Source organism: Drosophila teissieri, chromosome 2L (genome assembly GCF_016746235.2).
Source record: "Drosophila teissieri strain GT53w chromosome 2L, Prin_Dtei_1.1, whole genome shotgun sequence".
NCBI classification, from domain to species: domain Eukaryota; kingdom Metazoa; phylum Arthropoda; class Insecta; order Diptera; family Drosophilidae; genus Drosophila; species Drosophila teissieri.
In genome coordinates this window covers 528618-551422 of record NC_053029.1, presented here as the reverse complement: position 1 = coordinate 551422, position 22805 = coordinate 528618, and the positions used below count along the sequence as shown (strand labels likewise).

Below are 22805 nucleotides of genomic sequence, written 5' to 3'. Positions count from 1 at the left end.
GATCGCATAAAACCGAAAGGAATGGAGCAGGAGATTGTGTGCATGCCACACAGGTGCCCGAATCGAAAAAAACACAAAATGCTCGTCATCGTCGGCTACAAATCGATGAGCAAGCAAAAGCCGCCGTTGTTGGTTTTTGGTTTTCAGTTTCGGTATAATACAGAGATATAGTTCTGGTTTAGAAATGGGTTCTGGTTCAGTAAAGCCAGAAATCACACTATAAAAGCATATAATTTATAGTACTCCTTTAAAAAGTATTAAAAGCTTATGAAGTGCCTATTGGGTGTTTAAATGGGAAAAACAGAGGAACATGAAACACAATGGATATCATTTAAGCACAAACATCTACTGAACCTTCACATACATGAATCTCCAACTGAAGAAAAGTTGCTCGGTATTGATTTGCGTTCTCGTTCCCTTACACTGAGCCAAATAGTGCCAATGCAATACCTTATTTCAATTTGTTTTAGTGGTTGAAATATTGGAAGTTAAATAAAGAGACATAAAATGTTCCCAGCAGTGTTTTAGTATTAGCATATAGTTTATGTTAGGTTTATTCATTGGTTATTGATCTCCTGAACCTGATGAGCCTCATGGTGACTTTTTCCGAGTGTTTCTTATCTCATTCCGGAGTGAAACAAAAGGCAAAAGCAGCGAATCAAGGTATTCCTGCTCTGTGTTTTCCCCGCCCCCGGCCCCTACTCCTACCCACTTTCTGCCACACCTGCCCCAGTTTTTCTGGGTGAGCCAAAAGCAAACGGACTTTTATCAACGGTCGCCGTCGCCGCCGCCGTCGCAGCGATAATGAAGACGCCACAGCGCCACATCGCCATCAGTTTTGGAATAAGGAACATCAGCGGATTCCGCTTCCCCCCGCTTCACCTCGCTTAACCTGCCCCGCCCCTCGGACAGTTCCACAAACAAAAGCCGCCGCCGTCTTTGTGGTTTTGCCTTGAAGCGCCACTCGAGCGCCACTTAGATGAGATGTCTTGATGTCTTGGCGGGGATATCGCCCCATAGCCCCCTTATTCCCCTTAACCCCCTTTAGCCCCTTAACCGGCAGTGCCCCTTTGGCTTATCGCTGCCAACGAAAAAGAAGAAAATTTTCATTAAAATGATTTATGGAAATGCAAAGCCCGTTCGATTTGGATCGGAATGTGCGTATATAGCAGGCGTCTGTGGGCAGGTGACAAATGGCTGCATTTAGTTAGGTTCTAACTTCTGCTCATAATTAATTACAATTTAGTTTATTAAGCACGAAAGTTGCGTGGGGCTTGATGTATCAGCGGTGATAAAGTTGACAAATTTTGCTTTTAAGCTTTAGCTAATGAGGGTAACCCCCCACAAAGGGGCAGGGAGTAAGTATTCTCTGCCCAAAAATAAGCACAAAATGCCAACTCAGCTGTGACGACAAATCAAAAGGCAACAATAAGCAAAAGGATCAAGGCCCAAGCACTTGCTGAATCAGCACAGTTAAGCAAAAATGTCGGGGCTGCAGAGATTGTAGATGTCTGCCGAAATATTAAAACATAATAACCCGCCTATCGGAGCTGGAAAATCGCATTTAAAAGCGCGTAACTTGCCATAAACAAAGGAAGGGGAGGATAACGAGACAGGACATGGGCAGAAACAGCAGAGACATCGTAAAGCACGTAGTCAAGTGTAAGCACGAGTAACGACATAAGTTAATTCCAATCAAAGGCTTACATTTCTTTGGTAGAATACGAACTCTAGTCCACTAGTCCCCATATCATTACATTGGACTCCATGCGAACCAATCAAATGTCTTTTACTTCTGAAGTCTTATCCTCAGCCACCTCTCTTTCACTCCAAATGTATCTGGCCCTCTTTCGCTTGTTTGTGTTTTTGTTGAGATTCGCGACCGGCATCGAACAGGCGCCCAGAGAACTCAGAAGGCGACACAGGGACTACAGCGACTCCAGCGAAAGAACCCCAGCCGAATCGGAGCGATATTCCGAAAAAAGACAACAAAGAAACCAAAGCCGACGGAAAAGGAGCTGCGAGGGGTGTATCTGTGTGTGAGTGTGTATCTGTGTGCACGCAAATAAAAAGGCCTCAAAAATAAACAACAACATAAACACAAGCGCAGCAAAAGCCGGCAAAGAGCGGAAGAGAGAGAGAGTGGAAGAGTGAAAGAGAGAGTGGGAGAGAGAGAGGTCCCAGAAAGAGGGAGAGGCAGAGATGACAGCAGGTGGAGGCAATCGCAGAGTATTAACAAACAAACAAAACAAGCCAACAACTGTTGGTAAACAAGCAAACACACGCAAACAGAAGTAACAAGAAATATTAAGTTTTCACCTGGCAGAAGGAATAAACACCAACGAGCACAGTGCAGGTGCGAAAGAGAGTGAATATTAAGGGGCGAAAGAGATGGCCACTTGCCCAGGTTGTGTTTTGTTTTTATTGTGGGCACAGCTACTTCCCATCCCCTCTTCCCCAAAACCATTCAGATATGAATGTTTTCAGTCCACGTCCAGCTGATAAATCATTAAGGATCTTTTTAGGGGGGTGAGGAGAATGTTGCGTTGGCCAGGATTGAGCCACCTCAGGACTTTTCGAAATTCCGCCAACTAAGCAACATTATTAAGCTTTCGCAGCCACCGTACTTTCTTAATCGTAGTCCTGCTGCCCCCCATCATAATTCATGACTCGAAAATTCAGCTAAATACAGTGAATACTCCTAAACGGCATCCCAGTAGTGCTTCTTCTTCATCTTCTCCGAAAAGCCAACAAAATTTTATGAAACGTAAAACGCCGATAAGAAAGCCGAGTCCGTGAATCACTGCAAGAAAATGCGTTGCGGTTTGGTAGCAATACTCGTATAACAAGTAGTGGTTCGATCATGATAATATAACAGATTCTGCAATGATGCATTTCTGATATATGCTTAAACGTAATGCTTGGGATTCCTGCGGTATTAAGCGTAACTCACTAGTGACTAAACTATTTCCATTTTAGGGCACTGGAGGATAAGCTTTCGAAATGTCCCAGGAGCGGTTATTCCTAGCCGTGTATCGATTGCATCCTCCTCCGCACACAAACACTCACATGCAGGACGTGGCAAGGAGGTAAGGATGCAAGGAGGCAAGCAGGCAAGTCAGGATGCAAGGCAGTCAGGAGCCGGAGTCGGCTATTATGCATTGTCATTACGAGTTGATTACGAAGTTTTAGGAGGAGGATGCACGCCGAGGAGGGGCGGAAGGACAAGGGACTGCTTGTTGTTGCAGCAGGCAGCAGGCAGCCGGCAAAAATGATACATTTTAATGCGAATCTTGATAGTGCCACAGAGATTGCTCCGTATAAAAAGAGAGGAGGAAACAAAACTTACGGCATGAGGCGGCAGATGCACATGCTGTGGCAAATGCACACTGCTCAGAGTGCGATAAGCGTTCTCCTTCCTCGCCAGCTGCTCATTCGTGTGACAGCTGAAGAAGTTGTAAGCAAACTGAGATTCGGTGGCAGGCAAAAGGGCGCGGGCGGGGCGGGGCGGTGGAGCCTAGTGGGGCCAAAGAAACGTCTGCAATCACTTGAATATTGCATTAACAGGCACGTAAAGCACTCACACACCCGCACACCCACACACCCACAGAGCAGCACACACAGATTCAGACATGATTCGCGCTATAAAGACGTCGAAAAGTTTTCGGTTTGCCCACCCGAAAAGTTGCCAAACGCTGCGTATACGTAATGCAAAATTGCTCATACGCCACGCGGCCCTATCTGTGTGTGCGCAACGTGATTTCCTGCAGGAAAGGCGGCAAGTAGGATGCAAATGCTTGCAACTAACTGATAATTCGCACTCCCGAAGGAGAGGCGGCCACGCTAACGAACATCCTTCGTTGGGATTAAATTTTGATAATTTGTAAGCCTTTTCGAGAGCTGGTGTCAAATGTGTATTGCTCGACATTATAGGTAATGTTTTGTTTATTTGGAACACATTTTTAGGTTCCACTTAAGCTTACCCTTCGAATCAAATAGGTGCAAAATGTTTATTTACCAACCTGAAAAGAAGAAAAAATCACATTATTTAGAGTATACAAGCAGTTTAGTTAAAAAACCAAATAAAATAAATATTCATTAAAAGGAAAGCGTCGATTTATCTCGAATAATAGCAAAATATGCTCATTAAAATCGCATTTGATTCAAGCCAGAATGATCTATCATGATTTGGGTTCATATGTACGAAATATGTTTTTTTCGAACTAAGTAAAAAGCTAATCAGCTGATGAGATGCGGAGATTTGTGCACTTGTGCAGCGTTTCATGTTCAATAAAGTTGAGGTTGGCCAATCATTAAATGAGATCTAGAGCGAAGCTCGTTACGTCGACCAACTATGTGCAATTAGTTGGCCAGCTCACACACAAATATAAATATAAAAATATAAACATCTCGATGGGCGAGAATAAAATCTAGTGCCCGCCCACTTGGCCGCTCTAATTAATCGATGATATCGGCACACATTTTATTTAAATTCAATTTACATCACCAAACAATTGCGAATTGTTGATCAAATTGCAATTTAGAAACGAGAATTCATAATTTTTACCCTTGCCCCGTGCAGAAACGGGCCTACCCATTAAGCCCACTGATGTGTAAACTGAAAAACTTTGATAATATTGCCAGCGTTTTCAATTTGCGCATAACACAAAACCAAATCCAATGCGGCCCACGTCACCAGCAGCCACGCCCACACATTCTAGTCTGGCTTCTGGCTGAAATGAACAACCAAAAAAAGGAACATAAATAATGGAAGAAGAGCAAAACAAAGCGAGGCGCAACAGTTTTGTCCACACGGGCTGTCAGGATGGGAAATCAGGAAAGAGTCCGAGTTGTCAACACGAAAGCCAGCCAGGCCAGAAGGAAAGGCCCAAACCAGCAGCCGCGGTCGAAACAAAAATAAAAGTGCGAAATGCAATATGCAATATGGTATATGGAATATGGAATAAATGGAAATTTTTGTAGCCTGCACACACAAATGGGGAAATGTCGTCGCGATTTCAATTTAAATGCAATCGATAAAGAGAATTGACTGCGGGCAGAGCGACGGCGAAACCAGTGAGGGATGTGGATCGATCAGAACCATAAACCATTCGGAGTCTAGGAAAAGTAGCTTGCACCACCAATGATTCATACATGCCACTTTAAATCCAGAGATTATATAGGTTCTTCTTCATTAAAAACCCCAATAAATCTAGAGTCTTGATCGTTCGAAGCCAACTCGGTATCCGCTGGAATCACGTGGAACATTCCGCAGGCCCTCGATGGCTGATGTTCGCCTAAACTGAGCGTTGATGTGCCGCGCCGATAATTGGCCAGAACCCGAGTTTCTTTGGCCGCGTGTGATTGGAACGAGAGCCACCAGAGCCAGAGCCAAAGCCCAAGCCAAAGCCAAAGGCGAAAGGTGGAAAGAAAATGCAAATTGCCAGAAAAGCGCTGCCAAACAGGTTTTCCCCCAGCGGAGAACTGGTATCCAAGGACCAGAAAGCGGAGATACACTTCCCACTTCCCGCGCTCCGTTGTCATACCCTGCACTCCCGGCTTGTCTGATCGACGCACTTTACACTATCTGCCCCCGGAGATCTGCCGCTGCTGTCTGCAACCATTTTGAATTCGCTTTCCGCTCACACTATCTGAACGAACGACGGGGGATCACTGCGGGGAAGGGGGCCTGAAACCGTGCAGATGGGGGCCCTCGAGCTCCCCAGTTAACGCTGATTGGTGGCCCAAGTCGAGCGGACCGCCCCAATCTGGTTTTACAGCCTCGAAACTCAGCCTCGTTGGCTGAAAGCCGCGTCGCTAGTGAGCTGTGAGTTGGAGCTGCGACTTGGACCCGATACCTCCGCCTATCCACCGGTGATCTAGGAAGAGTAGGGCTTTTGACGTCACACACAGAAAGACTGGCACTAAAATGCTCTCAGTACTAACTACGACAAGATTAAAATGATTTTACAGTGATTAGAAAGGAAACGAACATTTAAATCGCTGCAGATTAGTGCGGCAAAGCAGTCTATGAATTGTTTTCCGATGACTCGATTTCCTAGATTAGCTTTGATCGCTTCGAAGCTCACTCATCCACTCCTATGACCCCCTAGGAGGCAGGCAGACGCCCCTGCTGGCTTATCGTTTATTAAAAATCAATTAATGCGATCATCAAAAACTGGTCCACTTATAGCGGCGGCATCGAGTCCAAAAGACCCGAACACAAAACAAAAGCAGCGAGATCCAGCTAGATTGTGGGCCCGATAAGGCACTTCGATGACTTCATATGCCACAAAAAGCCGAAATCACACCTCAGATGAATATAAAAATCGCTGAGCACTTAAACAGACATCTGCATATTGCCCGGCGATCGGCGATCGGCCATCGGCGATCAGCGATTGTCTCTGGGACTGGGCCATAAATTATAAACCCTCGCTGGCCGAGATAGGATAGCAATTCTATCGTCAGCTTTCCAATCGCAAATCGATGCCGAATGGGAATGGAAATGGGAATCAAGAGAAGCGAAGCACGCGGCGTATACGCAATTTTTATCAGCGCACTCAATATAAACAACAATCGAAGCTGAAATGTGTGCGGGGATTTGGATTTCAATAAAATTAGAAATTTATGGAAATCGCCATTTGGCTGAGATAACGAAGCTAAAAAGGCTCTAGACAACAAAGCCAAAAATTTAAAAGCTTAAAACTAAAATTTGTCGTTAATGCGACACTCCGACTGCCGATTTGTATCTCAGTTTTTTTCTGGGTGGGCAGGAGGAGGGGGAGGGGCAGTGGAGCTCGACTAATGCAAAAAAGATATACGACTCTTAGATGGCGTGCGATTTGCATAAAATTCTGCGTATTTAACCCATTTTTTGCTTTCAGCTCGCTTTGTTTCATGTTATCTGGTATCATCAAGCAAAAAATAGCCACAAAAAGTGGGCGTGGATGCAATCAGATGAGTTTGGCCTGTCAGCATTTGCAGTCGGGAAAACAGTGTAAATATCAACAGCAAGAACAGACGGACAAACATGAAAAATTAACATAAGGGGCGGAGAAGGACAATAATAGAGGGATTTTAAGCGTTTTTATTCCAAAAAGAACATCATCAGTCAGTGTCAAAGCAGTTGTCGTTTTGTCAGCTTCCGTCCAGCCATTTTACATTGCATTTTCCCATCCATTTTCCAACACTTTTTGCTGTAGTGCCCAGATTTTCCAGCGTTGATAGGAGGGAATCCTCAAATGAGGGATTTCATTCATTACTTCATAGCAGTAACTTAAACCACACTTACATCTATCGATATTGTTCGGGAATTTACTGAGAAAATATATTATTTCCATATATAAAGTATTCTTAAGATAGTGTTTCATTGCAGTTGTAATGCAGACCAATTAAAAATATCCCTATGCTCATAATATTTAAGAGGAACTCCGTATTCGAATGTGTAAAGGCAGCACTTGGTAGCCTTTTTTATTTGACTGGTTGTTTTTACAATATTTGAAAACGGATTCGCTACGCGATATCGCAGGCTGCTATCTGCATTCACTCTGCTCTGCGGTTTTTATGTCCGCCCACAAATTTATATGGCTGGTGATAAGTGCGATATAACCAGAGTACACACATACTCGTATGTGTGCAGCCTTCACTCACTTGGTACAAGTCACTTGGGTGGCACATCTACATCCCAACGGCAGGAAAAGCGATTAGGCGATAGGCGTATCAGCAGCAAAAGACGCCTAGAAACGCACCCGATGAACGGGGTCTCTAACCGCCAACCAAATTACTCAAGCCCGCATGGATTCCTCAGACCCTACAAACGACGAAAACAAAACGAGTACCCTCATAAAAATTAAACAGAAAAGAAGCGGAAACAAAATGGCGCTCGTCTGGCAGTTGCTCACTGATGATTGGTGCAGAACCCACGGCTTGTCGTCCTTATCAACGGGCAATATCAGCAAAGTGATAAGATAAGGTTACAACAGCTGCGGCAGCGGAAGATATTAAATGAAAGGTAAGCTGCATTGCAATCGGCATCGGCTAATGACCAAAATGCACGCGACACTTTAATTAAAACACTAAAGCCACCGTTGCAGCGCATTATAAGTCCAATGAGCCAAATAATAACTGCAGTTCAAGAAAGAAACTGACTGGAACTCAAACTCGAGGAGAATGTCTTAACCCCTGAGAGCGTGCGGATTAACAAGCTTTTTTATTTTAATTTTACAAAATATTGAAATTATTTTAAAAATATTAAATAACCATTTTTCCTTTACTTTCATGTCATAGTTTAATGGTTTTGAATAATATTTGATTATATTTTGATTGTTCCCCGGAACACTTAAAGGATTAAGTGCAAGCTGGAAATCGACAGCAGCTAACCAACTGCAACCCAATCAAAAATGGAGAGAGCTGGCTTAACAAACCGACCTCATCGCCATCTTCGCCATTGTTGTGAAAATGGCCAAAAATGGAAGTTGGCCACGAATATCTACGGCGTCGATTTAATATGGCAGAGGTGGCGGAGGAGGGAGGATTGGAAGTGGGAGTGGGAGTCGAAGCCACAGCCAAAATGATTTCAATGCAATTCGCACCTCATAAATCACGAAACGTGTCCCGAGAAGAAGCAAAGCCGGGAAAAGAAGAAGTTTGGCTGGCGAAGATTGCAGGAAATGCAGAAAACCTGGATGCCACGAAGGGATGGGAAGGAAAGGGACGGGAAGGGGCTCCAGAAAGGGTAGACAGGTAATGCGGTTTTTGTAGGCGTCGTGCTTCTTGCTGCTGCTTTGATTCGATAGGAAACTCTGGGATGCAATTTGTTACTTTGGGCGGCTGAACCACCGAGCAACATGTTTTAGAGCTCTTGAGGCAGTGTCATTATTCGAATTATTTCATTTCTAACTTTAACTGTTTAGAAACTTTAATTTGCTCTAAAGAACCTATTTTAAAATTTTAAGGACTTCAGAACTAGAGAACAAAATAACATAAAATAATGGTTTTTGGGAGTACTGGTTTCCTGTAGCGCAGTGCTAGTCAGTCTTTCTAGCCATTGGCGTTTTTGTAACACTTTAGCTGAAGCTTCAACTCCGTTCTCAGATTGTATTCCCTGCCCAACCTGCCCCCTCGACTCCCGCCCTCCTGCTCAACGTGGAATGTGTGGCCATTAATTGAAAATGCCTCTCTGGATGGGATAGCAAAGTGCCTGAGAGCCGGGCTAAAATGAAAGATGGTGTCGAATCGTGCACACTCACACAAATACACACTCACTCACATACACACACACACACACACACACATAAGCGACCGGAGACTATGATCCACACCAATCACGATGGCATGCAAACGCCTCCAGGGAGGGAGAACCCATGGAATCGAGAACCCAATGGAGAACTCGTGCTCCTCTGGCGGCTAACTGCGTTGATCATCTCCGCAGATGATGCGGATGGCCAGCCAGGGCTAAACGAGCCGTGAAAGTGTTATAATGGGCAGTGGGAACGGGATCCCAAGCAGAGCAACATCATCACACTGCGAAAATTGGTTTGTAGTTTTTATTCAGCTTTAAGTGAAGTTCCTTTCTTAGGTAAGACCTTTCGATTGATCACTGCGCACTACTTTGAGTCCATTCTTTTTAGTAAGCAACATTGCTGGGAAGTAATATTTACGTGTTATTTTATTTGATTTTTTCAAGTGCCGTGCAGTCTGCACATCATTTTCATCGTTTTCATGTTTGCCCTGCTTGTTAGTTCTGGAGTAGGTTTATTTTTTCGCATCTGCGGGCTCTATTGATATCATAATCATAATCGTTAATTGACCACGCCCTAGTAAAAAATACATATGCACGGAGGAGAGATAAACTACACAGAAAAGGAAGGGTAGAATTTGTGCTAAAATTCTTTGGGATAAACTGGGAAAATAAATCACAACCAATTTTAATGCAAATCTAACACCAATCTGACCCCTCACCCCGGAGAGAGCTTCGTGCAGCCTGGGCACAAAATGTATCTACAAATTGTGTGGATCAACTGCAACTGCAACTCCTGACCCCGGTGAACCAGCACGCTCGCTCTGCGCTTTTTGCAGCGTTAACGTGGCCAGCACCAAACTATTTGGACAAGTTCGAGGAAATGGAAAGGAAGAAAGATGCTGAGGAAAGGCTCCTCGATGAGCCGCGGTGCCAGACAAAATTAACACCTTTTTCCCAGCTGCTGACTGCCAACTGCTGACTGCCGAGCTGCACGAGCTGATTTTGCATTTGAGATGGACACCAAAAAGAAGGCGGAGTGGGAGACGGGAAGGAGGGGCCAAGTGGGGGAGGAGCGGAGCGGAGCGGACCAGAGCGATTCCTATTCGAAAGAGGAGCCTAATTGGCATGCTAAACAAGCTGCGTTCAACACGATCTACACAAACCTATCAGCAGCAGCGTCCAGCCCCGAAACGAACCCAAAATCCACACAGCACAGTGGTTGCTCATATGAAAAATACATGAAATCTTTGGGGTAAATTTTATGATAAATTGATTCAGTTGCCAGTCCTTGCATACTTTCATAAATACAAAATACAGTAATTAAGGTTCTATACAAGTCTTCGAACATAGATAGCAGTTGTATATGTACATTCAAGGGGGTCTCTGAAACTCAAAACAAATGCGATCAGAAATAACTCACAACTAATAAACGAAAAGTATTTAAGATGCACAACTTGGAGCTTTTCGCTCCACTGTGAGATGTCATTGCATTGGCTTGTTTGTTAAAATGGCATCGGGAATGGTCCAAGTGCGACATTAGTTTCACACGAACGCCCACACTTGGCTGAGATCAAGGATGTGGGGATAGAGATAGGGATGGAGGCGGAGGGGCGTCTTAGAGGGAGGCAATCAAAACTGGACGATGGCCATCGCTCCTCGACCCACGAAAGGACGGACACGGGCACAAAAACAAAGGGTAGAGCCAAAATGGAAACTGGCCAAAGAGTTTATCAACTTTTGAAGATTTAGTCAATCCTTTTGTGGGGAACAACAATTGAATGACACACGACCTCATCCACAAAACCACACGTATGCCGAAGTAAGGTAGTAATGGTATATAAAATGATTATATTAATATGTAAGAAGAAATATTATATCGGAATGATTTAAAGTAGAAAATAAACTTTTGAAAAAATCCTTAGCAAAATGCAATCAATCTGACACTTTACATTTTTTAGCCCCACACACTCAACCTTCCCAGGTCACCGAGATATCGGAAAAAACAAAACGCACCCAAGGATGGGACACGATATCACCTATGGCCATGCGGGCCCATCAAGTCCGGCGTCTGGCGGCCACATTTGGGATAACAGTTCTCGAGATACGCGCCCTGCTCGAAAACCTTTTGCAGCCGCACATTATGGCCAGGGATCGGAAACGGAGTGTGCATATAGCAAGGTATGAACTGGTGTGGATGGGATGCGGTTCGGATGGGATGGGATGGGATGGAATGGCCTGGAACGTGGAGTGCTGTTATCGCTGCACTCAGTCAGTCAGTCGGGGCTAATCTGCACGGAGTTATCGGCCGTGGAGCCAGCTCTCTTTCTCTCTCTCTTTCCGAGTTCCCTGCCACTCTTTCTCCTGCGCGGGATTCGGCGACGCCAAGTGAATCATGCTGGGTCTCGGGACTCAGGTTCAGGCTCAGGTCTCGGTTCTCGGGTTTTGGGCTGGGATAAGCCCGGTGTCGCTGCACTTATAAAATAATTATAAGAAGGCATTGGTGGGTTCGTTTGGGGCCACACGGCACAACTTCACCCACCTGTCCCCCGGTTCTAGCCAGAGCCACAAAGGGAAGGCCAAGAAGGCCAGGAATGCGGGCCCGACTCTGTACTCGGTGGTTTTTGTGTGGTCGATTCCAGTTGGGGAGTAATCGGACAAAATGCCTTTTGATTTTGACGTGCCAAACAAAAGTCGCGGCCTTATCGCTGACCTCGATCTCTACGCAATGAGTTGAGGAAAGGGACCTACACAGTGAGAAAGCGCAGAGGAGAAGAGACTACAGCTCAATGTGAGTAAAGAATACCAAGGCAGTTCATATATATAATATACAATTAAACTAAATTAACAAAGCTCAACTTAATGTCGTTCAATATTCGTTCGTCTGCAAAGGAGTGGCGAACTTGGCAACCGAAATCCATAATCGAAAGCAAAGAGCCAAGTCGCATAATGACAGGCAATAAAAACCAAATGTAAGCAACAGTGGAAAAGAGCTGAGCAAAACCGAAACTGAAAGCAAAGTCAATTCAAAACCAAATCAAATTCCGGGCCAATGTTCCACGTAAATCATAAATTGGTCTATCTCGCGAAAAGATCTACAAACGGATGCTCCAAAGCGGAGCAAACATAATTAAGAAAACCGAAACTGAAACCGAACTGAACTGAAATCGAAATCGAAACTCAAACTCAAACCCAGAGAGTGGGGCAGTTGGAGGCGGGCAGAGTCAGGGGGACAGGCGAGATGGATGGCCCAAATGGCAGCTCCAATCGTATCTGACGAGAGTTCGGATCCGGAGACAGAGCCAATGCTACGGCAGTAGCTGCTTGTCTAGATTCAGCTCAGATACTCCAGATAAGGGCGAACTGGGAGGGGGTTGTTTAGGGTTTGTGTGAATTAAAAATACCCTGCTGCAAGAATGTTCTTGTTTTAACGAAACCCGTCGCGGATATGCCCGTTAATTACGAGGTACCCAGTAGCAATTAGTAGAGACCGAAGAATTCAATGTCGGCGACCAAATGTCTTCATCGTTTTCTTGCCATTGCTTAATTTCTTTTCAAATCGAATTCATATTTCTCCCGTTTAAGGTTGGGCAGGCGGGGTGATAAAAGGAGGCGGTGGGATGGCCTTATCAGCTGCTCAATAAATGACGCACAATGACAGCGGCAAGAGGCAGGCTTTTAAGGATCCGGGATGAGGTGGCGCGGAGGCAGGAGAATGATGCGCTAGATTTGCCGAGCAGGGGAGGGGGGCTGGGGAACGATTTTGCTATCAACATTCTCATAAATCGATGGCCAGTGGACAATCCTCCGCAGGAGGAGGAGGGAGGACGCAGGAGAAGAGGACCTTATCTAAATGCCATTTAAGAGAGGAAGAAGCAGGCAATGGGGTGTCCCGGGCTGAAAGACACCTTTCAAGCCACACAGACACAGACACAGACTGAAGACACAAGACACACCGGCGGATAAGCCACGCATTTTGTGGCCCCATAATTAAAATGTTTTAAATGCTAAAAGGACGGCCAGCCAGGAGGCGAGAACGAGAGGGCAGAACGAAAAGCAGACAGAACACGTTGTTAACATTCATTTAAGCCCCGCCAGCTGTGGCAGCCCCCGCCTCAGTCCCCCAGCCCCCCAGCTGCACACGGCGGCAATTACGCTAAACTGAACAAACAGCAAAGCTGTAAACAAACACGCATCCATCAGCGCCAAGCCCTCGGACCAGTTGCAAGTTGCAAGCGGCAGGTTGTTGGTTGCAACAGGTATTTCGGTGCCGCCACAAGCTGGAAACCCGTTTCCCAAGGCAGGACAGTGCCACGGAGATCCCGAGATCTGAGCTCCCAAGTGAGACCTGTGCGGCTCCTAATGGCGCCTGTTGCCATGTAAATTATGCTTCCTCAACACTTCTGCCCGGTTCATTCGGGATGCGGTACCGTGCATAGCTCTTCAAGCTCAAGGGGATGATAAAATAGTGGCTGGTATCGGCGAGGAAATCAAGAACTGACTTATAGAACTCTAAACTTTATGCAAAAAGCTGGTTGTTTAGTATAATCCATTACGTTTCCCAAGTGTCATAAAGATTGTTGTGTTCACACACCGCCTAAATAAAAACGAGCTTTATTGTTAAGTATCTCTGAATTCTTTTGAAGATCTTTTCTCATCAACTGAATAGAGCGCCTTTGCGAAGTCTCCCTGAACTTGAACATTGGGCCGATCGGCAAAGGGTATATTAAAGTCAATGCTGCCGAGATTACTCCGCTTCCTGCCTCCTTGGCTCACTCATTTTCCCGCTCACTAGCCTCAATTTTCGATTCTCAATTGGCTCCACATTGGCGACGCATTCGATAGCTCTTGGAGATATTTCCCTGTCCACGTGTGTCCCCCTATCGCATTATCATAATGGAAGACGAGACTGTGAGGCTGGCATTTAGATAAGACTGGCGGCGGCAAATGTCTCCTGTCTCCTGTCTGCTGGATTCTGTCTCCCATCCCCCAGCTGCAGCCAGTCCTGGCTGCATCTGCATCTGCATCCCAAGTTGTGGGCCATTCAAGTGATTAGGCTTAAAGTGCTCTGCAAGTCGGAGCTCGAAATCCAGATCGCTGACTGAAGCTGTTATGGATTCTGCGCATTCTTGGGCCAGGCCAGGCGCCAAAATCACTTGATTGAGCGAGAAACCCGCATCAGCGATACTCAATCGAAACAAACCCAAGCAAATGAGATTTTTCGGGCTGATGAGGGGATTGGCTTGCTGGAGGCTCCAATGAGCTTTTCGGCAGAGTTCGCAGATAAGAATCGAATGAACAATATTCTCCCCTCCCTGTGTAACATGAGTGATTCGTTTTTAATCTTCGAATTTCTGATTCCGAATTTCTGTTTGCAGTAACCACACAGAAACAAATTGCCTCTACGTTATTATTGCTGAAAAGTGTAAGAACTCGGATTGATTGGGCAGTAATATCGACTTGTCACGGCTTTTTTTAGTGCATCAAATTCCAGAGTTCTGTTGGGTTCGGAGTCATTGGTACTGGAAGTTGGGTTGGGTTGGGCTGGGCTCCGAAACACGCAAAAGATAAACGAACAAAATGGCCACCGACTGACATGAAGGAGCTCCAAATGCTCGGGGCTATCGCGGCGTGGGATCGGCGCAAAGCTAATGGCATAAATAGATTTCATATTGCCCCCCATTTGCGCCCCGCTCCCCCGCTCGCGCGCCCTCAATCTTAATTACACATAGACAGAGTGCGTTTGCCCCGTTTTGATCAGCAAACAAAATCTAGAAATATATTTTTATGGATTTTTAATCGATTGCCGCACGTTGCCTTGTTGCTTTGGCTGGCCTTTTGGGCCACCGATTCCATCGATGGCATCGTTGCCATTTAGTCCGCTTTCTGATTGCGCCTGGCAAACAGAAGATACCCAGGGGAGTGGGAATAGCCAAGAGAATTCGGGAGCAATTGGACCCTTCGAGAGTACAGCAACATAGTATTTAATATTACAACACCACTAAGTGGAGTGACATCAAAGTATTATCAATATTAGTTGAAATTGTTATACAATTCAGTTCCTCGTTTCTTCAGAGTAGAAGTGAAGTGAAAGACAATGTTTCATTTATCGCTTAATTAGTTTGCTCCCTAGCTTCCCCTCCGATTCGAATTGAGACATCCGAATTTTGGTTTATGCGTAGGTGTGCCCTCCTTGCGATTCCTCTTTTGATTCCCCAATACCCTATACCCCGACCCATATACCCATCCTTGGAGTGCTTATCTCTAATGACAAATGTTTGCTTAAAAATCTTTTAATTGCACTTGTTTCGGGTTTCTCTGTGGCTTTTCTGCGTCCGTGCTGTTGCTCCTGATAAGCCAAATTAATCGCAGCACTTAAATTTTCATTTTGAAATTTTTTCGGGCTTGTGAACGTGTTTGTCTGGCTCTAATTTTGTGTGTGTATATGGCAACAGATTTTCGATACGATTTCGTTTCGATTTCGATGCCAAGTGAAGTAGATGTCACGCTCTATCTCTCTCCTCCACGGACGTGTAAACTTAATCAATTTATCACCTGGCGAACGGAAGGGGGAGGTGGGGAGGTTGGGGACCTATCTAGGCTGAGCTGTACACTTTGTAATTAATAATTGATTGATGAGCTGAAATAAGCAGAACTTAAACTACAGTCGAGCGGCAGTCTCAGCAGTTCCAAGAAGAGAGTATGACTTCGCTTAGCCCTGCAGGAAGTACATTTATGTATATGATAACAGAGAATGTTAAATATAAATTTGAAATTAAATTTAAATTTAAATTTAAAAAGCCCTGATAATATCTATGAAGCATACTGGCACTCGCCAGAGTTCATAGAGTTTTGGTACTGGCTTCAAGATTTTTGGCAGCCAACTTCGTCTAGCAATCTGCACTCAATCTCGCCGACTGGCGTAATAATTTTCAAGGTCTGCACTTTGACTGGCAACGGCCACCAGCAGATAATCGCCATGAAAGAGCGCTCATACTGTACGGTAACGAATATGGCCGCACATATACGAATAAGGAATATGTACACATATGTGGCGATGATTTGCGGTCTAATGCCCCAGGGCAGGCGAGGCTCGGGCTTAATCAGAGATTGCAGATGAAAGCGACAAGAGCGAGGCAGCCAAGGAACGAATGCACATGAGCTGGAGGAGATTCGCACGGGGAGATGGAGATGGAGTGCAGAGGGCCGGGTGCAGAGGATCGATGGATGGATGGATGGATGGACAGACGTGGCTGGGTCAGTTCTGTTGGTCAATTAAACGAATGCTGCGCTGATCGCTGGGAATAGATAATAGGACCTCGGCATGAACTTTATTTCGAGATAAGGCCGCAGCTCCCAAGATTGATAAAGAAAGGCCAAGCCGAAAAGCGAATTTGAGCGCAAAGACCAGAATGGAAACTAATTAAGTGGGTGGAGGAGTAGGAGGAGCAAAAGGAAAGGAGCAGTACAAGGAGGAGTAGTCAGACGTTTGATGATGATGGTAATCTCCACACGACGTTTCCCCTCTGAAATTGAAAATCGAATCGACGGAAATCTCAAGTTGAAATCAAGGGGCCAACACTAGACGGAATTCGTCTTGTGGAGCGATAGCGATAACGATTATCGCTGACAACGCACAAGAACATCACATCATTAGGAGCACTCGAAATTGGAAACCCGCCAGATGAACGCCAAAAGATAAGGTGTCGAAATTTGAACTGAGATTTGTCGCCTTGATATCTCTGACTGTGTCTCTATCCCTTTCTTCCCCGTTCGCCGTCTCGCTCTGTGAGTGGTGGTTTTTTCTTTAAGGGGTATTGTGTTTTGTTTATTATTGCGGTTGGGTTTCAAATCACATCAACCTGATTTTCGTAGAACATCGTAGAGAACGTAGTTTAATGTTCTAATGGGCTTAGTTTTGCGATGTTTGTATCGTTGATCCTTCAATCCTGTAGACCTTCATTATATATATAATAAACGTTTATTTTCATATACATACATATAAGAATGAATGAGAAGATAAGGGCGACTTCCTTTTTAAGTTTCGGCTTATGTAGATCGCTGGGTCTATCTGTCGATCGGGGGACACTAGAGCGATCAGTCGGCTGGTTAGTGGGGCGGTGATAAGGAATACTTGCCTTTGGCTGTGGAACTGGCCATGCACGAGTATAGAAATCAGTTCCAATTTTCGGCTAGCGATAGCCATCGCCTATCGGCGAGATTGGGAAGTTTCGAGGAGGCGCTGACAGAGATTTATGGCATTCAAAAGAATCGCTATCAACGCCCTCGACGACAGGGAATTTTCATTCATTCCGCCGGAATCCGGAATGGCGCTCGCTTGATTACAGGTTCATCGGATGCGATCCCAGTCGCTTAGTCTTGATCCGATTCCGAATCGAAAATGAAACTGATATCGGATGCGAACGACAGACCGACTGGCGAATGGAAATTAATTAACCCGCCAGATATCGCACCATGGCCAAAAGGGAAATCCGCAAGTCCGCAAGTCAACGGTGGAGATCGATCATTCCGATACTGGCCATATATTATAGAATTTTACGTGTGTCTACAAACACACGTATACACGTATATTTGTTGGGCCCTGTATACTATATTGTCATAGCTGGGGATCTGTATCTGTATCTGCATCCGACAAACCACATCACATTGACATTTTTATCTTTAGCTGAAAATCTCTTCAAATTGTTATAAACGAAAAACACACGACTACAATTGTTGTTGTTGGGCGAGTTCATTCTCTCATTTTTGAAGCAAAGCGCGACAATCTTGCCATCAGATCAGCTGATAAAAAACAACCGACCAGAGCCCGGAGCATTGTACAAATCATACAACCATGGCAGCAACAACATCGTAAAGTCCACAACAACAGCCACAATCGACAGCTGTTTTAAGCGATTTTTAGCTTTATTTTGTCGTTTTGTCATTTTGTCGTTTTGCCGTCTGGTTGTTTGTATTTCACGAAGGGAATGTTTGGAAAATGACTACAAACCATTATCGCCGAGCGGGCATCAGGTTTCAAACTTATTTCGATTGCATTCAGCGATTAAATCTTAAATAAGCCCACGAGTGGATACACTGAGGGATAAAGTGGGGCAATTGGGTCGAATTGTGTGAATTCCACTACGGTGATTAGTCAACTGTCAGAAATACCAGTCTAGATTTCGAAAATCATTTTTTGACCGCTGCATGACGGTTGAAAATGAAACATCAGCGTTTAACAAGAAAACTAATTTCTTAGTAAGATCAAAAAAAAATAAAAATAATATCAAATACTATAACGTATACATATTTTTGGGTTACAAACTATTTGTCCGATTAAATAATATTATAATCATAAAAAATAATATATTTCCTTTTAACGTCAAGCCCAACTGACTCAATTAGATAGCCAATTTCCGCTGAGGATGAGGCATTTTGTTTGCGGAAACGGAAATTAATGCATCATACACTTAAATAAGTGAATCAAGAGTCAATAAGTGAATAAGGCATTCGCCCGTTGGTTAAACTCTTTAAATTGAATTGGTTTTAACATTGATTGTATTAGGCAGGATATCCTAGGATCGTATGAGAAAGTTCATTCCTTTACAAGTTTATCAGTCCATTTTACTTGTTTTACTCCATTCATTAATCACTTTTTGAGTTTGCCTTTTCGTGTGATAAGACTGAAAACACAAACGGCGCAAAAAAGTGCAATAAATATATCGGCAATCTGAATTTCGCCGGGTGACTAATTCATTCGATCGTCAAGTTACTCCCCTGCCTAATCCCTCACCCCTATCAACACCCCTATATCACATCAGCAACCATATTCATTCGCCTCACTTGATATGCAAATGTGCTGGCCCAAAACAACGATAATAAAATGCAACAAATGCAAAGTGAAAAACAACATTTTGTAATTCGTAATGCTTGTTAATGCTTTTGTTTTTGTTTTTGGTTTTGTTGTTGGTTTCGTTTTTGTTGCTATTGGCTTATTGTTGGTGCTTTTTATCTGGTGATATTTCCTGGTCCGATTTCCAGCAACCAGCAAATCAACAAAACAGAGACAAAGAGAGTGTGTCAGAGGGAGAAGCTTATCGCAATTATTAAAATACAATGTCAAAATGGCCAAAGCTCGAGATTATCTCTTCCAATTGAAATGGACACAGCCGCCACAGGGGCGTGCTTTTGAAGAGGGGCAACTCGGCGTTCAGGGGGGGCCCGAGGGGCCTTGGCTTGCAACCTGAGCCCGGATCTTATCGCGGCTGCAACTGCAGCTCTTCGAATGCAAACTGCAATTGCCATACGCAGTTGGCTAGCTGCTCTTATCGCTCGAACGCAGATCCGCTGCATAGATACCCATTAAAAGGGGGTTAAGCTTGCTAGATACATTTCCTAATTGCCAAGCAAGCATTCTATACATTATCTCTCAGTGCACTAGACCAAGCCCGCTTCAAATCGACTGGGCTTTTGCCCAAATTGTCACCCGCATGGTGACAGCTATGCGAATGGAGCTGTTACTTCTGCCGGAGAACAACCGAAAGGCAAACAACAGGAGACAACAGCAGACAAGGGAACATCCAGCAACCTGCAAACCAACAGCTGGCCATTAGCATAAAATTAGTGATAAGCGTAATTAAAATTTATAAAAAACAGAAACGTATGACACAGAGGTGCTTATCTAAGTGCGACTGCACTTCCTCAGGCCTCGAAACTCCAAAAAGGCGTGAGATAGGAATCGAAAGCAGGTGAGGCTTGGTTGAACTTAAAATACCCTGCCCTACGAGAAATTGGAAATGCTTCATTCATTTTTCTCCAGTAAACGGAGTAATGACCTTAGAAAACTGCTATATTACGACTATATCAACGGCACTATGCTGAAACGACTTGCCCCCATTTAAAGGGTATTTCGAAAACGAACCCGAGGGCGTCGTCATCACGATTCCTAGACTTCGAGATAGAGACTATGCACTCCGATACAACTGGCAGTTATTGAAGCTTATGTAAAGGCAACAATAACAACCTTTGGAGAACCTCCAACAAAAGCTACGCAAGTTAATGTTATTTGCTGGTGCTGTCGCTGTTGTTGTTGTTGTGGCTGGCACTGCTGCTGCAATTGTGATAAAACTTTATCGAGTTGCGCTTCGAGTTTTTTCTCGCCTTCGAAAACCAACTCCGAACGCCCAACGCCCACTGAGCCATAGAAAACAACGGGACAGAAGTGAGGCAAGTGTGCAAGAGATAAATATGCAAAGCAGAAATGTGAGGGCCACGAGAGGGAGGGGGTGGGGGTGGATAGCTACCCAGGGATAACCCACTGATAGTGCAGGTGCAACAACAACAGACATCAGCAACAACGGACAACAGCTGCACTGATAAAAATACCCTAAATTATCGCAACGCAAATGGTAAAGTTTCTCGTTATCCGTTACTTAGTATCCCCTAAATAGCTAAGAGTCGTGGTCTTAATGGTTCTTGAAAACTATTAATGTACAAATGGAATTGAAATAGAACTTTATAAATAGTTTTCAGTTTTCTGCTTTATAGTTATGGGTAACTAGTTCACTGGAAATAGTTTCGAAATGTTTTTAAGCCAGTAATGAATTTCCTTATCCACTCATTGGTGACCTATAAATAGGCATGACTTAAAGCCTAATGCTTCTGGATAGGTTGGGACATATAAATAGGTTTAACAAGTAGCTGTATACATATATGCATATATCTGTATAGACTGTATACTTTCGAGATATAGATGGCGGCTTTCTGAGGAAGTCCCACTTGCATGACTCGGCCTGATATCACTCTTAGGGCATTTGTTGGGTTTGGATAAAATGGAAATGGCTTCTGGGGGCTAGGTTCGGAGGGGTGTTGGGTGGGGCGGAGTCAGCCAGTCCGCCAGTCGGGAAACGTGCTTCGAGCAGAAGCAGCAAGAGCGGCAAAAGCGATAAGGAGGCCAAAATGGCAAAATGGATAAGCAACCAACCGGGCGGACTGAGGTGAGTTCAGGTGGTCGGTCGGGTCGGGGCAGGTGTCCAGTGTCGCAGGTCCGGCACGTTTTATCGATTTCGATTCCGAAATGCATTCATTGGGTGTCAAATGGTTCGGGCCATAAATATATCAAATGGCAAACAGCGAAATGTAATTAGTTGACACTCTCCGCTCTCCGAGGCACTCTCTCCTCTCTTCACCTCTCTTCTCGCTTCCCCTACATTGCTTATAAGGTGTGTCAGCTGCACGTACAACAGGTATCGACATCGATAACGCGACGACAAAGAAATTTCATTTAAATGAGCAACAAAGTGGCTACTTTTTCAGCACCCTTATATTTTTAAGATCGTGTAAGTACGTCTTTCTTTGTACAACTTTAGTAGCATACCACATGATATATCGCTATAATTTCCCTATCTTCTATCTCTTCTATCTCCTTCCCTGGTGACAACGATCGGTTGGAGACGCTGTTCGTTATCACAGCTTAAATAAATCATTTTAATATCGGGTTTCATGCAGTCGCAAAATCGCGGCTTATCGCTGTCACTCATTTCGTTATAAGCTTTTTTGGCTGCTTTTTCTTGGCATAGTTAATCAATTTCTTGGATTTCTGTGTTTGCTGTGTGTTCGTCCGCATGTTTTGTTGTCCAAAAAACGAGAGCTGCTGAGCCAGCCAGCGAAATTGAATGGGTCAGCTTGCGGTCAGATGGGAAAAGCGATCGTGATTAGTGGAAAGCCAACAGATAGCTTTGTAATGACACAGTGTAATCTACAAAAGTACAACAGTTGGCTCGCTGGGGCAAAGCAATGGTTTCAGATAACTGCAAAGGTGCTATAAAAACAGGGTCGTCGTACAAGCCCCGATTCGATAAAACCAAATGAACCAAATGAACAACTTGGAACTCACCTTTATTCAACGGCTTCGGGTTGGACTGTTTGCGGCGTGACATTTCGAGTCCAGCTGCTGGACCGGAGGTATATCTTCAGCTACGTCGACATCAAGTATCAAGCATCAAGTCTGCTGAAGATCCAGATCCGTGCTCCTTTTCGCGGACATTTACCGGCGGATGCGATCGCACTTACACACTGGCACCAGGCACTCACTCTCACACACACGGCGAGTATCAATTATGGGCAATCAATGCGATTACTTGTTATATTGGTATTATTTGTATTATTTGTATTATTGGCGGCGATTAACAAGCCTTAATGAATTTTTAACGATCGGCGCGACGAAAAACGCGCGCGATTTATGAACGGAATGGATGTGGAATATTCCGATTGGAATGCAGCGGGCAGTAATCTCCAACTCGATCTCGAATCCCATCAATATCTGATCAGTGTTTTGCTCTTGATATTACAATTAATATGCAGTCGCGTGTTTCTTTGCCAAAAGCCTTTCGAAGGGGGCGTGGCATGCGAGGGCGTTCTTAGAGACGTCCGTTCGAAGCAAGCGCTCGCTCACGAATGAAATGCAAAGCGAAACCGAAACCGACACGAAAGCTCCAGTTGGGCAAAGAGAGAGAGCAAGAACGAGAGCGAGAGAGAGAGCAATCTTATAAGAGCGCGCGCATTTCTT

The 22805-nt window shown here is 44.6% G+C and overlaps 1 protein-coding gene across 1 annotated transcript in view; it reads right to left on the bottom strand.

Annotated features, from left to right (window-relative positions):
* The window catches only part of LOC122611687 (zinc finger protein ush), a 51213-nt gene extending 28947 nt beyond the window's left edge, over window positions 1-22266 (bottom strand). The window contains exon 1 of the mRNA XM_043784949.1: window positions 22134-22266. Within this exon, the coding sequence (XP_043640884.1) occupies window positions 22134-22176 (43 nt within the window). The 5' untranslated portion in view covers window positions 22177-22266. The remainder of the gene's footprint in view (window positions 1-22133) is intronic.
* Between the last annotated feature and the right edge of the window lie 539 nt (window positions 22267-22805).